The sequence below is a fragment of the Sceloporus undulatus genome, chromosome 5, assembly GCF_019175285.1.
Source record: "Sceloporus undulatus isolate JIND9_A2432 ecotype Alabama chromosome 5, SceUnd_v1.1, whole genome shotgun sequence".
NCBI lineage: Eukaryota > Metazoa > Chordata > Lepidosauria > Squamata > Phrynosomatidae > Sceloporus > Sceloporus undulatus.
This window is the reverse complement of record NC_056526.1, coordinates 56,324,970-56,341,601: the sequence shown is the minus strand read 5'-3', so window position 1 is coordinate 56,341,601 and position 16,632 is coordinate 56,324,970. Positions and strand designations below refer to the sequence as shown.

The 16,632-nt window shown below is 41.8% G+C and overlaps 1 protein-coding gene across 5 annotated transcripts in view; it reads right to left on the bottom strand.

Annotated features, from left to right (window-relative positions):
- The window catches only part of PTPRR (protein tyrosine phosphatase receptor type R), a 126,618-nt gene that overhangs the window by 94,413 nt on the left and 15,573 nt on the right, over nucleotides 1-16,632 (bottom strand). For 4 of the 5 annotated variants that reach the window (XM_042469971.1, XM_042469970.1, XM_042469972.1 and 1 more), the window contains one exon: nucleotides 12,422-12,729. In XM_042469971.1, the coding sequence (XP_042325905.1) occupies nucleotides 12,422-12,729 (308 nt within the window). Of the gene's footprint in view, nucleotides 1-9,758; nucleotides 9,860-12,421; nucleotides 12,730-16,632 lie in introns of those variants that run through there. The other variant, XM_042469973.1, reaches the window with a different exon arrangement.

Sequence of the window (16,632 nt, the reverse complement as noted above, 5' to 3'; positions counted from 1 at the left end):
GCAGTAGATGCACCTGCCAGGTTTAATGGACTCTGTATGAGCATCCAATATTACTTCTACCCAATAAGCATGCCCTGGATTGGGACATATTATTTCTTTTGCTTCATTTCTTATCCTGTGTTTTATGTCACGTTTCCACAAATCTCCAACTATCTGCACATCTGCATGCATGCACACACAAACAACTGTTAAAGATACTAAAAAATTTCTCTTGAAAGTGCTGTCTAAAGGGTGTGTGTGTGTGTGGGAGAGGGGATTACGAGACTTTAAGAGGCAAAGACAGTTGTGCTGTGAGATACAGACATGTTAGCTTGGATCCTAAAATAAGTCAACTTATCTCTGGAAAGAAATTTCCATGTCCCTCTTCCCTTTTGCAGCCATTTATGCCATGGTCTTGCAGACAGCATTCCTGACTAAAGTGAAATGCAGCACACATATTGCTGGGGCAACATCAGACCTGATCCTACCATTAGGGAAACTGCCTCAGTGGGCAAGTATTTGGGTGCAGCAGTGGCAGCACCCATGCCCTCTGTTGTAGGGCATAGCTTATCTTCCATCTTGAAACTTAATTTGCTGTCCTTGGGTGCAGTGGATGACACTGTCCCATTGTCTGTGGTGAAATGAAATTCCACTGCGATCCAAGGCTGCACCTACACTGCAGAATTAATGCAGTTTGACACTGCTTTAACTGCCATGGCCTAATGCTATGGAATTCTGGGATCTGTAATTTTATGCAGATATTTAGACTTCTCTACCAGAGAAATCTGGTGCCACAACTACAAATCCCAACATTCCAAAGGATAGTGCAAAACTGCATTAATTCTGCAGTGTGACAGCTGCCCAGTTCACTTTGTACATGGGATGGGCAGGTGACCTCCTTGTCCTATCTATTAGGCAACAAAATATTTCTGGCCAGACTTGGTGGCAATAATTATCCAAATTGGGGCTTCATTTCTAAAATAAGCTAATGGGGAGATTCACATAGCCTCCAACATTTCACAGATGAAAACTGGGACATGTGCAGCCATGCAACACTAGAGTGTGGTAAAGATGGACAAAGTTATTAATGAGGGAAAACACAATCTAGGAGAGGCTGCCACAGTTTGCTTTTGCCTGAACCTACTGGGAAGGGCAAAGTTCTACATCCTCCTGTTCTTTCTTCTCTGCTGATTTAACCAAGTATGAATTACTTTTGCATCTTGAACTCCCTTTGCTGTAACTGATGGAAACTAAAGGCAAAGGAAGAAAGTGGAGGACAGTGAAACTGGGAATGCACCTGAAAAACGGGGACAACAGAAGATGAATCAGGACTGTCTCTGCCAAATTGGAACGTTGGGAAGGCATGCATCTTCTACCACATCTGAGGTCCATAGAAAATGAATGCATGCCAGAAGGCACTTGGAGTTTTGTACTCCAGTCCCTTATTACCTTCTCCCAGCCCTCAGCATTTTCTATGTGAGGCAACTACTTCTCTTTGGCGGGATACAAACCGCCATATAGTACGTCTTCTATACGTACTAGGGTTAGGAAGGGGCGGTGCTTCCGCACCCCCCTAACCCTAGTACGTATAGAATACGTACAACATGGCGGCGCCCCTTCCACATGGGGACCGCCATGTTTACGTACTGGACGCATAGCGTCCAGATGTGTCGCGGTGCCTATGATGTCGTGAATGCGCCAGTGGTGCCTCGCGACGTCATAAAGACGCCGCAAAAAGAAGCTCCGAAATGGAACTTCTTTTTTGCTCCGCGCGGGAGCCGCACAGTTTGGCTGCTGTGGCTCCTGCGCGGAGCAAATGGTCTGTATCCCGCCTTTGTCTGATTCTGAAGGCTGGCCCACTCATCCTTTCCTACCATAAAGACTCTAGTCCTGTCACAAATACAGACTTGTGGTCAGGTTCAAGTCCACAGCATGTTTTTTCCTTGAATCCTGATTAGTCCTAGTTAGTTGCCCTGGTAATCCATGCATTCAGTGGACTTTCCCTCAAGTGACACAATATAAGGGCAAGGATGTGCCATGTGATAGAAAATATGAGCATTCTTATTCATATTTCCTATAGGTCAATATAGAAAACAAATCCACATTATAGATTTGCCTTCCTCAGATTTCTGTATTAAAATGCATCCCAGTTATACATTCTCCTTCCTCCAACTGATACATTAAAGCTGATACATTAATTTTCTGCTCTTCCCCCTTATGTTTTAGAGGGAAGATGACAAAAATAAAACAAATATTGCCTTGAGGATGTTTTAGTGTACATTCGACTGTAACACAATCTTTTCTGCCATCTCCACAAAGACTGATAACAAACACAGTGCCAGCATAATAGCTCATCCCACAATTATGCTCACTGAAATGCACTGAAAGAAGTGAAAACGAAATGAGGCCAAGCAATGCAGGCTCTCTTCTAACTTCTTTGTGCAAACAAAATAGGGAATGACAGAGCTGAAGAGAGAAGCTGGAGGCTACCAAAGGCTACTTGCAAGCCATGCAAACACATGCTCTGCCCATCAGACTAATTCACAGAAAAGGAGCAGCAGAGGAATCTTTCCTCTCAGAAAGGATCCTGGGATTCATGCATTGTATGATTTGAAGAACTAACAATGTAGTAAAAGTATGCCAGGATTTTCATTAAAAAGGAAAGCAGACGAACTGGGGTAAGGGAGTGATTACAGTAACGTGAAGTTAAGTGGTAAGAAACATGCATATAATGACCTAATTCTGCATGTTGATCAGGCCTTGGTAAAAGAATAAAATCTACATTCAGATGCAGAAAATCATATTTATTTTTTTCCTTTGGTTTTTATTAGATGGACAGTTTGCCTGCTTAGCCTGAAAATGACCAGGCTTTTCCTGTTTTCTAATACAGTGGTACCCCGGGTTACGAAAATAATCTGTTCCGCGGCGCCCTTCGTAACCCGAAATCTTTCTTAACCCGAAAAAGCCATAGGCGCTAGCGCTGGAAGCCGCGATTTCGTGCGAAAAAGCGCCGAAAAGCACCAAAAAAAATTTTCGTAAGCCGAAAAAAAAAACATAACCCGGAACAGTTTTTTCCTATTGAATTTTTTCGTATCCCGGAAATTTCGTAACGCGGTGCTTTCGTATCCCGGGGTACCACTGTAATGTTCTTTTCACAAGAGGAGAAAATCTTCTCTTGTAGAAGAGAAGTTTGAATGGAGATATAGGAGATGCCTTTAAACAGCTGAAGTGGTCTGGTGTAGAAAAGATAGAGCACATATAACCTCTCTTGCATCAGAGGGCAGGGCCAGAAAATTTTGTTCAAAGGTGGAAGCAAATTTTAGCTAATCATTTTGAGAATTTCTAGGAGATTAGGATGTGACATACTTCCATAAACCCTAACAGTTAAACCCCACAGTTAAAAACTGAGACACATGTGACCAAGCAACAGCAGAGTGTGAGCAAGATGGCTAAAGTTATTAATGAGGAAGAAAATACAAGCTAGGAGACACTGCAGCAGTTTGTTTTTTTCCTGAGCTTATGGGAAGAGAATGACTCCTCTCTTCTCCTCTCTTCCCATTGAGTTAACTGAGTCCAAACTACCTTTGCAGTTTGAACTTATTATTCAGCAACTGAGCTGAGCACAAAGGGGGAAAGTGGTAGAGGGAGATAAAATAGGGTTTTTAGAAGCAGTTGAAAATGCAGGATGACAAAGGATTAACTGGGACTGCCCCTGCCAAATTCAGACGGTTGTAGGATGTATACTTCCTTTTCTATTTAATGAGGCTGTTCAACTGATTTCACCAAATTCAGAATCTAACTGGGCCAGTTCAAACTGATTCAGCTGAAATAAATTAAATAGGCCTAAAGCAATTTGGGCCTCAAACTGCAACCACAGAAAGTCAGGCAGGCCCGTTACAAACGGGCAGGAAAGTATGCGTAGAGCACGTACTAGGGTTAGAAAGGGGCTTCTGCACCCCCCTAACCCTAGTGCACACGCACAAAATGGCAGCAGCCGTTCCATACGGCCGCTGCCATGAGGACGTCATGACCGCGCCACCTCTATACGGGGTGGCGCGGACGTGACATCCTCGCTCCACGCCAGGGCACTTAGTGCGCCCTTAGCACAGAGCAGGAAGGAGCTCCGTTTCAGAGCTCCTTCATGGTTTGGTCCGCTGGGCGCAGCCTTCACATGGCTGCGCCCAGTAGACCAAAGGAGAAAGGGGCCAAGCGTCCCCTTTTTCCTCCTCTCCGCCGCCGCGGGGTGTCCTTGGGGCTTGAAGCCCCAAGGACACCCCTTTCCAGGCTGCAGGGAAAGGGCCTTTTGCTGCTTCCCCGCAGCCTGCCCCGCAGCTGCCGCTCTGGACACTGAGGCCCCAATACAGCAGGGAAAGGGGCGGATGCAGCCCGCCCCAAACGGGCAGTCTGTAACCCGCCGCAGTGTCTCCAATACATTGCAAAATAGTGCCATATAAAAGTGGGGCTACATCAAAAAATAAATTCGAAAATTCATTGGCTACTGAGTGATCAAGAAATGCAGTAAATAAATAAGACATGGCCATGCTACCACAAGACTTAAGGAAAGGAATAATGAATGCTACGTATTTACAGCAGTGATCTGGAAATATATAAACAAATGTAAGTATGCTCACATTGACAGCTCAGTTGGTAATGGTTCGGTGTCAAACCCAGAAATAAAAATCAAAAGAAATGATGATGCCTCTTAAATTTCAGAAAAGGCCTTGGGAAAACACAGGAACTGATTTAGGAGCTTATTGCTTAGCATTTTAAACCAGCTCCAGCCTCCCATGCTGGAGCTGGGATGCAGGATGGTGGCAGGGATTACTGCACACTAAATTGTCACCAAACTGCTGGCTGCCATCAGTCTGGGTCCAAGATGAGTCCTAACTGCACTCTGCCAGCACTTTTTAGAAGCTGGAAAACTTTCCAACTTATAAAAAGTGCTGGTGGAGTGCAGCTTGGACCTGGGCTGATGGCAGCTGGTGATTCAGCAGTGGTTTAGTGTATGATAATCCCCACCACCATCCACGTCCATGAGGCTGGAGTCGGTTTAAAATGCTGAGCAATGAGCTCCTTATTCATCCAGCAAAATAGGGTATGTGAACCTATCATAGTGAGTTAATAACACAAGGCAGCCAAATAATCTTAGGTTCAGATTGATGATACAGCCTCTATAAGGAGGAAAATGAGAGATCTGCAGTGGCCTGTCTGAATCTATCTGAATCCACAATGGGAGAAACAAATGAGAATTCAAATGACTCTGCATCAGTTGCTAGATGGTGACCATGATAACTCAGAAGTGGTCAACTACACTGGATGTGGCAGTCAATTTTCAGCCGCTGAACATCCTCCAAATAAATGGAAATTAGGGGACATCATTTTGGTTGGCCATAGTTTGTGGTTAGTGCTGGGAAGAGCAAAAACATTTTGCCATGGTTTTAATCTTTCTCCCCATAATCTTTGCTCCAAAAGTAGCTCCCAAATTAATGGCTACTCTGGAAGTCCAGGATGACCCCAAAATACATTTATTTGGATGCCACAGTTCTTCTGCATCTGGACTAAATGCAGCCTAAAGGGCCTCTCCAGCCAGTGGCCTCTTCACTTTGCCTGCCTATTTTAAAAGTTTCCTTTGGCATCCATAGAATTTGTTTTTAAAGGTGGTGGTGGTGGGAGGGATACAGCTGGAGAAGAAAGCATAAAGCCATGTATTCCTGGCTAGTATGACTCCTTCCCTCAACACACACTCAGGCTGCATCCAGACTGCAGAAATAAGCCAGTTTGACACCATTTTAACTGCCATGGCTTAATATTATGGAATTCTGGGTTTTGTGAGACATTTGGTCTTCTCTGTCAGAGAGCTCTGGTGCCACAACAAACTATAATTCCCAGAATTCCACACAATTGAGACATAGCTGTTAAAGTGATGTCACTCTGGATTATTTCTGCAGTGTGGATACATCCTCAGTCTTTTGAATTCTGGTGATGTTTTCTCATTAGTGGACATGTTTTAAACACTGTAATGTTCTCTGAAGATGCCAGCAACAGATGCTGGTGAAATGTCAGGAAGAAACTCTGCTAGAACATGGCCACATAGCCCGAAAAACCCACAGAATCTGTAATGTTGTATCAATGGAATTTTCAGGGGTCACTGCTGGAGAAGGAAGGATTATCTTCATTCCACATTCATTGCCACTGTACCATTAACTTTGCACTTTTTTTCACCTCTAGATCTTCAATCTCTCCTTCCTGGAAAATCACAGCTAATTCACACACATATCCCATCAGTGCCTATGCAGGCGGTCAGTCTACTTCACATCACTAACATCCAGACCCTGTTCCCGATTATCTTAAATGAAGATGAAACAAAGGCTCATATCTGGAGCTCATATTTCAAAGTGCAATGAGAAGGAATAATCTAATACTGATAATTTTTCCAGTTACCTGAATATAGTTCTCTCTTTCAACTGGGCAAGATTTCATAAGGGGGGATACAGATGGGCAGAAAGGGGTGGCGAGACACTGCCCCTTTCTCCTGCAGATCATTGCCATAGCAACCGCACGCTGCGTCAATGATACACCATGAAAAAGGTGAAATGCGGCTCCTTTCTCCACCATTGCTGAGATGCCATTAGCACCCTGGAGTGGAGCGGTGATGTCCCTTGTGCACTGGGCTATTTGGACATAGCACATGAGGCATGTCATCTGCACACGTGCCATGTGAACATGTGCGTGCCAAAACGGTGCCTGGACAGGGCTCAGTAGTGTGTTGACGTTCCACTCTCCTGAGCCCTAAAATCAGCCCCAGGCCGGCACTTTGTGCCAGTCTGTACCAGGCCTAAATCACTTCTGGAAACACTGAATCCTGTGAGGAACCAGCAGAATATAATTTTATGGTGGTTTTTTTGTGTCTCATTTTAAGAAATAAAAAGCTTAAGGTAGCCCACTGTGAACATTTTAAAAAGTCACAGTTTAAACTCAAATGTAAAGAGTAACAGTAGTTCTGAATCCATGAAGTGTAATCATATTCTCCTTAAAGCATTCAGAAATTGCATCCCTGTTGCTCTTGCCAGAAAAAGTTAGAAACAGCAGACAAGACCAATATCTTCTTGCAATGGAGTCTTGCAATAGAAAGAAAGGTTACATCAAATTTCTATGTGTGGTTAAAAAAAAAGTCCCTCAGCCATGTACTGCATACAAATAAAATGTTCAGCAGCTCTCCAGGCTGATTCCTGAGACTATCCATTACTATTGGTTCTTGATTGACAGATTCACAAAACAATGCTTTTTGGCTCAGTTATGCCCACAGAATTCTTAGCATTTGTCATGTACTTCAAGGAAATTGTTGTGTGGCAAAAAGAGAGACTGCTTTTCGCAATGTTCCTTTTTATAATGCAGATTTATCACTCAGAAAAACAACAATTGCTTGCCACCACTGCTTGCACTTTTCAAAAACAAGATTGGATACAGAACTTTCTTTTCTGTGTTAAGATTTTGGTAATGTTGATTTATTAGGGGGAAAAGGAGGGGAGTAAACACCCTTCCCAGACTGCCTTTGTTGTTGTTGTTGTAATCAAGTTAGCTTCAAGTTATGGTAATCCTATGAATAAGAGACCTTCAAGAGACATTGTTTTTAGCAGCCCTTCTCAGGTCTCGCAAACCTGGTGCTATGACATCCTTCACTGAGCCAATCCATCTGTAATTCAGTCTTCCTTGTCTCCTCTTCCTTTAAACTTTGCCAATTATTCTCTTTCCAGTGGAAAGACATTCTTACTCAGTCATTAAACATTGAAGGAATATAGCTCAGTGTTAGCAACCATTCAATTAATTTCCTTAAAAAACAGGATTAATACTAAAGGGAGAAACTAGTATGTACATTGCAGGTGCAGGGTCTTAATGTGGATGGAAACAGAGTGGATGAGAAGAGTTAAAGCACTTTACCCACCACATTGCAGACCTTATCTGGAACAGCCCCTTTGCACTGATCCTGGCCTCCAGAAGATGTATCTGCATTTCAGAGATGTTGGCCTAAATCCAATTTAAAGTAAAAGTAATGTGCCTTCAAGCTGCTTGTCAACTGATAGCAACCCTATGCATTTTAAAGAAGTTTCTTAGGCATGGAATATGCAGAGGTGGTTTTCTATTGCCTTCCTCTAAATATAGTGTACAGTGCCTGTATTCCATGGCAGTCTTCTTTCCAAGTAATCCTGCACAACTGCTTTGCAACAACAGGTTGCACAACTGTTTTCACAATTAACCCCCCTCTAATAACTATTTAAAAATGTGTCGAATCTTGAAAATACTGCCAATACATGGGGCCTTGTACTAGCACTGTGATGTACTTGATATAGGCCAGTGCATAGCTTGGTTGATCAGGGGTGTGTTCCAAGGTAAGTGCTCAGAAAGAAATAAAAATTCGTCCTTTTGCCCTTCTCTAAGAAGCTCAAAACAGCATGCCTGATTCTCTCTGTCCAGCCATTTTATCCTCGGAACAATTATATGCAGGAAGTTGAGGTGAGGATGGTAGTGGATCTTCACGGTTATTGAATTACAGTATTACTGTTATGTCATGAACCACTAAGGAGGACATCTTTGAGGACTGAAAGCTGGTTTGTGTGTGTGTGTGTGTGTGGGTGGGTGGGTTTAAATAAATAAATGAAAGTGCCTTGAATAACAGTCCCTTGTGGGAACACAGGAAAAGACCTACTTTAGAGATTTCAGCCAAGTTTTCCCTAAAGACAAACTCATCATAAAACAGTCCCATTTCCTCCAGAAGGGCATGCCCAGGGGAAATCCTTTGTGGATCTTTCCTGAAAAGGTCAGCAGGAAGGGAAGCAGAGATTATTGTTATCCTGTAGCTCAGAATCAAGAACAGGCAAGAAGTAACTGAGCAAATAAATGGTGAAAGTGCACTGTAAAAATAAATAAATCTGAGAACATCATTCTTCAACAGTTTTGAAAAGAGGAATTATTCTTGACAGGGGAAGAAAATACAGATTCTAAACTCCAAATCGTTGATAACTGCTTGCAGACTAAGAGCTTCCCTGGAACACATGAGAAACCGTATGTTCAAGATTTCCCTGAGGAAAAATGCTTCTCATAAGATTATTCCATTTGTCAATTGACCCTCTCTCCATAATGAGGCACTGAAATACTTTTGATCTCCCCCCGAAAAAAGCAATTCTAAACAAGATGGGCCTTGGACAGACTGACAGAAGGCTTCAGAATTTGAACAGAGGCCACGTGGGTGCTTAGTTAATTCACCCTGTTGGGCCCAGCCGTTGCTGCCCATATGGCACTTGGTCAGGCTGGCTTTCATCATCATAGCAGCAACAGCAGCCTTTCCATTGTACAAATGCATTAAGATGAGAAACTCGGGTCTCCCACTAGGCAGCTAATGGAGATTTAATAGGGTAGTTATGTAAGAATGACCAAGTGCAAATGTGCTTAATTCAAGCTTCAGGTATTTAAAACCATATAATGTGCATTGGAATCATATTGGCTGTATGGCGGGAACTCCCTTATTTCCTCTTTGATACTCCAGGTTGCCATATAATTAATGAAAACCAGCCATTTCTTTGTGAGGTAGAAAATCCAATCTTCAACCTGATGTGTTCATATGAGTGGAAAAAAGAGCTCTCTTCATAGGAACTTTAGAAGTTCTTCAAAGATTCTGAGCATAGGTAGCCAATCTAGAGACATTCAGATATTTTGGATTACAACACCTATCAGCCCCAGCATAGCTAAGGGTAAGGAATTATAACAGCTAGAGTCTTGCTTACCCATTCTTTTTTATTGGTCGAGGTTATGTGTCTTTAACAGGACAGGCACAGCTGCCTTCATCATGGCCTCTCCTAAAGCAGCCTTCTCCACCTCAATGTGCCTTTAGGTATGTAAAAAATTGCTTAGGTTATTTTCACATGGAAAAAGTAATGATTTTAAATGTTTTATCCTTGCTAGGTGGGATTACAGAGTTTTTCAATGCTTCAATTATTTTTCTCATTTTGGAAGGGCTTCCCCCCTCCCAAATATTCATTTTACAATATAATCTCAGGCTGTGAGCTAAATTTTGTTTTTGTTTTTGTTTTTTTAATAAAAAAAACAACATCAAGATGTTTGCACAGAAAACAATGCACAGCTTTTTCTGCACAGCTTTTTTTTTTTTTTGGCAAAAACTCCTGAAATGTGAAAAATTTAATAGCACTTCATAATTTTTATCAACAGAATATGTCTGGATGTGTAGAGACATCCCTTGGCATCAAGGATAAAAAAATTTGTGAGTGTTCTTTATATTACTAGTGTGCTCACCTCAAAATGCTTACCTTTGAAAAATGCCTATGAACATGCTTTTGTTGATAGGAAAAATGTATGAAAATTGCATGTTTTGAGACAAATGGGTAATAGTGTGCACAAATCAGGAAAAGTGCTTGCCAGAATATACAAATTTCATTGTGAATTTCTTCTCCTACCCCTCCACCATCACAAAGCCTCACAGCCCAAGACAAAGCAATGCCACAAAGAAAACACAGGTGCGACCCAAAGAAATGCAATGAAACCAAGATAGAAGAATCCTCATACAGGTTGACAAGTGGAATATACTGCCTTGGAGAATAGTGGAGTCTACTCCTTTTGGAGGTTTTTAAACAGAAGCTGTTCAACTGATGCATTCCTGCATGGCATTTGAATGCCCTTGTGGTCCCTTCTAACTCTATGGCTCTATAATTCTAATTCTTCTCTTTTCTGAAATCCTACCACAAGTGGGCATCACAGGCAAATCCACATATACTTTGGATCTGAGATTAAATGTTGATCCACCAAAACTCATTGGTGCTATTTGAGGGGCTGTATAGGCTGCCCCTTTTAGCACTGGTGCCATGGCCTGATCTCACCTTTCCATGGTGCAAAAAGGAGCTGCAAAAAGCGGCTCCTTTTTGCGTCCTGGAAAGGGCACCTGGAAAGGGCACCATAGCTGCTAGCACTGTGCTCCTTTGGCACAGTGCTAGCTGTGCCCTTTTGCATCTAGACACAGAGTGCTGTGACATCATGCACTGTGTGGTGCAGTGTGTGACATCACACCAGCCTGGGGGCAGAGTTGGGGCTTGCATCGTATGGACACCATGCCCCAACTCCACCCCCAGGCCAGCCTTAATGGTCGGTCTGTACACATCCTGTGTTATCTTCATGAAAAGAGAAATGGGAGGAGTTACGTCGTGATCCAACAGGAGAGTTCAACTGATGGAGGAGCTTCTATTAGCAGAACAGGGGAAGGTGGTGATCTTCCTTCCCCCTGCAGTCTCTTTCCTACCTTCCTCCTTCCTTGAAACATGTACTGGGACTGGGACACCCCCAGATTGTTGGGGGCAAATTAGCTTACAGTTGTAAACCTCTTAGACATTGCTTAGGCAGTATGAAGCGGTATATAAATGAAGCTTATTTGAAGCAGGGATTTGGGAAAAATGGAGGATTGCAGAACCTCAGAGGGAGAGGAGAAGAAGACCTTGTTGATCTAGTGGGTGTAAGATTGGGTTTAGAAATTTAAGAATGCTGAAAGTTCCATAGATTTTGACAGACAGAAGATAATGCTCAACTTTGAAAAATCAGAAACTACTCTCAAGTCACTTTCAATTAATTACTGTGTATCAACAGATGAAAGTGGTAGGGATTCAGATGTATATACTGTAGTAGATACTGTAAGTAATCTTGAAAATATTACCTTCCATATTTTTTAAACAAAGTTAGATTTAACTGAACAGATTAATGTTTCAGCTTTTGTCTTCCCACCTAACTTCTTCTTTCCTCATCCTCATATTCTGTGTAGGAGTGACTGAGGCCAATTTCATGTAATATTTCTGGAAGCACAAGAAAGCTGCAGCTCCCAAAAGCATTAGGTAGACTTTTGGATTTGTTAAGAGCTGATCCAGTCATTAACTACAGGATGAGCCTCCCTTATACAAAATTCCAAAATGTAAAATACTCCAAATCCAGGTGGCTAAGATAGTGGAATCTTTGCTTTCCGATAGCTAGATGCACACAAACTTTGTTTCATGTACAATTTTTTTAAAAAAAATATTATCTATAAGATTACCTTCAAAGTATGTGTTTAAGGTGTATACAAAACATCAGTGACTTGTTTAGACGGGTCTCCTCTCCAAGATATCTCATTATGTATATGCAAATATTCCAAATCTGAAAAAAAATCCAAATCCATATCTAACATTGCATCCTAAATCATACATGCCACTAACCTGAGCTTGAATGAGTTCTTTTTTAAATTGCAGCTCTCAGAATCTGAGATGGGAATTCTGAGACCTGATATCCAAATGCAACTTTTTCAAGTCCTACTCTTAACCTCGTAAAACAAATTGTGACCAATAGCATGGAAGCCAGCAGCAGATGACCTATATCTTAAGAACCTGAAAGTTATAGGCAATGTGAAGAAACTTACCACAGTGATCACATTAGCAGCTGGGATGGGCTGATTTTCCACTTTCTGGTCATCATCATCAGTCATAGCTAAGAGATTGAGTGACCGGTCATGTGCAGGTCGAGAGAATGCTGATTTAACTATGATGGCAGGGTGTAGTTTGCTTATTTTTGCTGGGGAAGGCAAGTGGGAATAGGGCCCATAATCCTTCTGATCACTGGTATCCAGACTTTTCTCAACACTTTGCACATGATGATAAATGAATATGGGCTTCCTGCTTTTTCTTTGATGAATTGCCAAGAAGTGGTCATTGTCTCCTGAAAAGCATCCTGTTAAAAAAGGCACACAGAGACAAGAAAAAGGAAATAGTGTTGAAGTTAAAAGGGAGGATCCGGATTAGAATCACTATTTATTCTTCAGTTATGCCTCCATTCTATTTAATGACAAACAAGCCTCATTTAATTGATTAGATTCACTTAGTATTTTATGAGAGTGCACTGTATTGGGACAACTAAAAGAACTCAATTTAATTGCAGTACTTTAGGTTTCTTCAGTCCTTCATGGTGTATTTGAATACCAAAAGTATGCTTCATGAGGTATTCATGTCATTTTGTTAACATCTTTATTTAAATTTGATTGTATTTTCAGCTCCCATAAAAGCAGTACACACAGGCACACATACCCAATAGAGAATCTGTTTACATTTTTCTGAATTCATGACCACAAAGTCATGTTATGTGTGCCATTCCCAGAATGTCAGGTTTTGACTGTTAAGTTCTTCTTAACAGTGTGTGGTACAGACCATGCAAATGCGCCAAACTGGTGCCAATTTTAGGGTTAAGACCACACGATAACCATGCGGGATGATGCCGCCACTGTGCGTTCCAAAACCCTAGTATCAGCGGCGGCATGCTGCTTTGGGCCCGTCTATCCCAGGCCATTATTTAGTTTATATGCCACCTTTTTGCTAGAGTGGGATCCAACATGGGTCACAAAAAATCTGCTAAAACCAAATAATATTTAAACACACACACACACACACACACACACACACTTAAAAATCATGTTGTTAAAATGATGGGAGCTAGGTCTTTGCCTGCTGGGGGGAAAGGAGCAGAGAAAGGTCCAGACTAGCCTCCTGTGGAGGAAAGGGAATTCCAGAGGGTGAGAACAGGCATGGGAAGGCTTTTTCCAGGGCCCTTGCCAAACAAGCCTGTGATAGTGGCAAGACCAAGAGAAAGCCCTCCCCTGTGGATTTTAAGATTCTGGCAGGTTCATATAGGGAGATGCAATTTTTCATAAAATTTGGACCTTAGCCATACGTAGGGCATAGCCAGCACTTTGAACTATGCCTGGAAACAAACTGGAGAAATCATAGCTCATATTGGGAGCAATCAACTGTGGCCTTCCATATGTTTTCAGCAGCAGTTCCCATAATCCTTCACCATTGGCAGTGCTGACTAGAGCTGTTGGGAGCTATAGACCAAGATGGTAATCTGAATTGGGCCTTAGAATGGGCTTTATTCCTTTGGTTAACAAGCCAAGCATCCCAGAGACAAAAGAAAAAGGCAAATGTGAGAGGCTGGGGTTCTGGAAATGAAGTGACATGAGAAGAAAATATATGGTGCAAAGGCAAGCAGATGAGTGCTGGGATTTATTAAATTGTTTTGCACTATACCTAGAATCCAGAGCTTTTCCTCCACTTTCTGCCAGTTGGACTGTAAATTGTTTGGACCCATTGGTTGCCAGGAGAAAGCTGCAGATAATTCATCTTTGATCCTTAGAGTTGAGATGGGAATGGGTTTAGTACAGCCAAGAGACTGCTTCCTGACATATGTATGTTCCAGAACCTTGAGAAATAGTGATTGAAGTGCTCTCTCCAAATGAAGTGAAGTAGGTCAGTAGTGGTGTCCCACTGTGCCATAGCCTTCTTGGCAATGTTTCTCTACTGGCTTCTGTAGAATATTTTTGGTGACAGCTTAACACCTTCTTCTTCAACCCAGCTTGTTAAATGATTTGGCCACTAATGTAACCCTATGTTAATGCTGAGTTGAATGAATTGAATTCCACAGTTATAACCACAGACTGTGTGGAAGGAGCAAGATCTATATCTTATACTCAGAAAACAGTTTGAATGATAGTTGTGAAACTTGGCACTGGTAAGTTTCAGAATGATCTGCACCAAACTGAGTTAGAAAGAATAATAAATAACATCTTTACAGGAATTTAAAATTTGGTGAGTGACCTCCACCAATTTGACTACTATTGTGTTTTTTCCCCCTCACGGAATAAGCTAAAGGTGAATGTCATTGGCCAGTTTCTCCATTTTCACATCATCATTTGGAGAATAATTTGTTGTTGTAAGGGAGGAAGCACTTCTAGCACATGTTTGTGTCTTAGGGGTGAAACAGACGAGCAAAATAAAGCAGCATCCAGCCGCTTTGAAGGCAGGGCATTTATATGACACATGCCTCTAAAGTGGGTGGAAACCAAAATGAAGCCATGCTCTGGGGTGAAAAACTGGAGCAAAAAGAATTATCATTATAGTTTATTTTTATAGTGCTGTAAATGTACACAGCACTGTACATACAAATGATCAAATCAATAAAAATGAAACCTGCCAATCGCATACAATCTACAAAATACATATAAAACAACAGGTAATAATATAAAATAGAATTGGTTAAAATAAGCAGGGACATTCCAGTTTAGCCCAGAAAATGCACATCTTCGTGCTTCCATATAAATACCCATAAATACCCTGTGGCAAAGCAAAGAAATGGAAGTGTGACAACTCCAATGGATGTAATTACAACATATACAGTCCAGATAGTCCAACAGTGCGACATGGCGTGAAGCGGGGTGAAAGGAGGCATGTATGGGGGTCTCCATGATTGTGCTTTGCCAATGTCTTACTTGCACACTGATGCACTGATGTCCTATATGGTGGAGCATTGCATGTGTGACTGTGTGGCCAATCAAAGGGGCGGCCATCCAATGAAATGGCATCTGGGTGGATGTGGGAGGTACTTGGAGGACACAGGTGGTGTGTTTGTGCAATGGTGCACATGTATGATGAGGATGCAATAAAAAAACTACCTAGTGGCACAGCTTAATGCTGCCCCTTGTGGTCGGGTGGTGTGTGTTCAGCCCGTCTTAGGAGCAGGCTGTGAGGAAAAAGCAGGATTGAGCCACTTTTTCCTGCCCATCTGCTCTGGTTCTTAGTCACAGTTTAGTACAATTTTTATTAAATGCAGCCCCCCCCCTACTTCTTATTAACTTATGGAGCAAATATGTGCTTATTTTGGACAAATTCAAAATGATCATGCATTTTGCCTATGCAGTGAAAGTTACGTGGGAGTGGCCAGAAAAAAAGATTTAGAATGCAGAGAGAGCATGACTGGTTACCAGGGTGACAAGAAGAAATATCAAGGAGGAGTGAGTTTCTCAATTGAAGTGGGCAGTCAGATGGGAATAAGGGTGTTTTTTTAAAAAAGGGAATATGAGCTGCAGTATTAACACCATTTTAAGCATATAAGTTATTAATGCTGTCCTTGAACAACAACAACAACAAAAATGTCAGATTGAAAAGAGAACAGCAGAACTGAGATACATTCACAAACTCTAGTTCATCAACAGTGGATTGAAGAGAGACAATGGTTTCCTGACACACTGCACACACTGTTACACCAGCCTCATGAGGATTCTCTTGCCCATTTTATCACAGTTCCTTTTTGGTTCCCAACCAGGATCATACTACATTCCAAAAACTCCCTCCACCATTCATATGGTTATCTACTCATGTTGGCTTTAGGCAATATTTTCCTCCCAACTTTGTTTTCCAATGACCACCCTTAAAACTGTACTTGTCACATCATCACCCTACCCACACATTTTGCCTTTCCATTACACTGGGCCCTTGGTATCTGCTAGCGTTTGGTTCCAGGATCCATCATGGATACCGAAATCAGTGCATGCTCAAGTCCCATTAAATATAATGGTGTCTTTTATATAAAATGGTAAAATCTAGGTTTGCTTTTTGAAATTTATATTTTCTGAATATTTTCAAGTCATGAATGGTTGTATATGTGGGTAAGAAATCTGTGGATATGGAGAGCTGGCTGTACCAATCACACACAAACACACCTGCTCATTCCTGAGCACAAATGCCTGTCTATCAGTACTTCACTCATGCATCTGATGGAGTAGACTCAGTCTATGAATGCTTATGC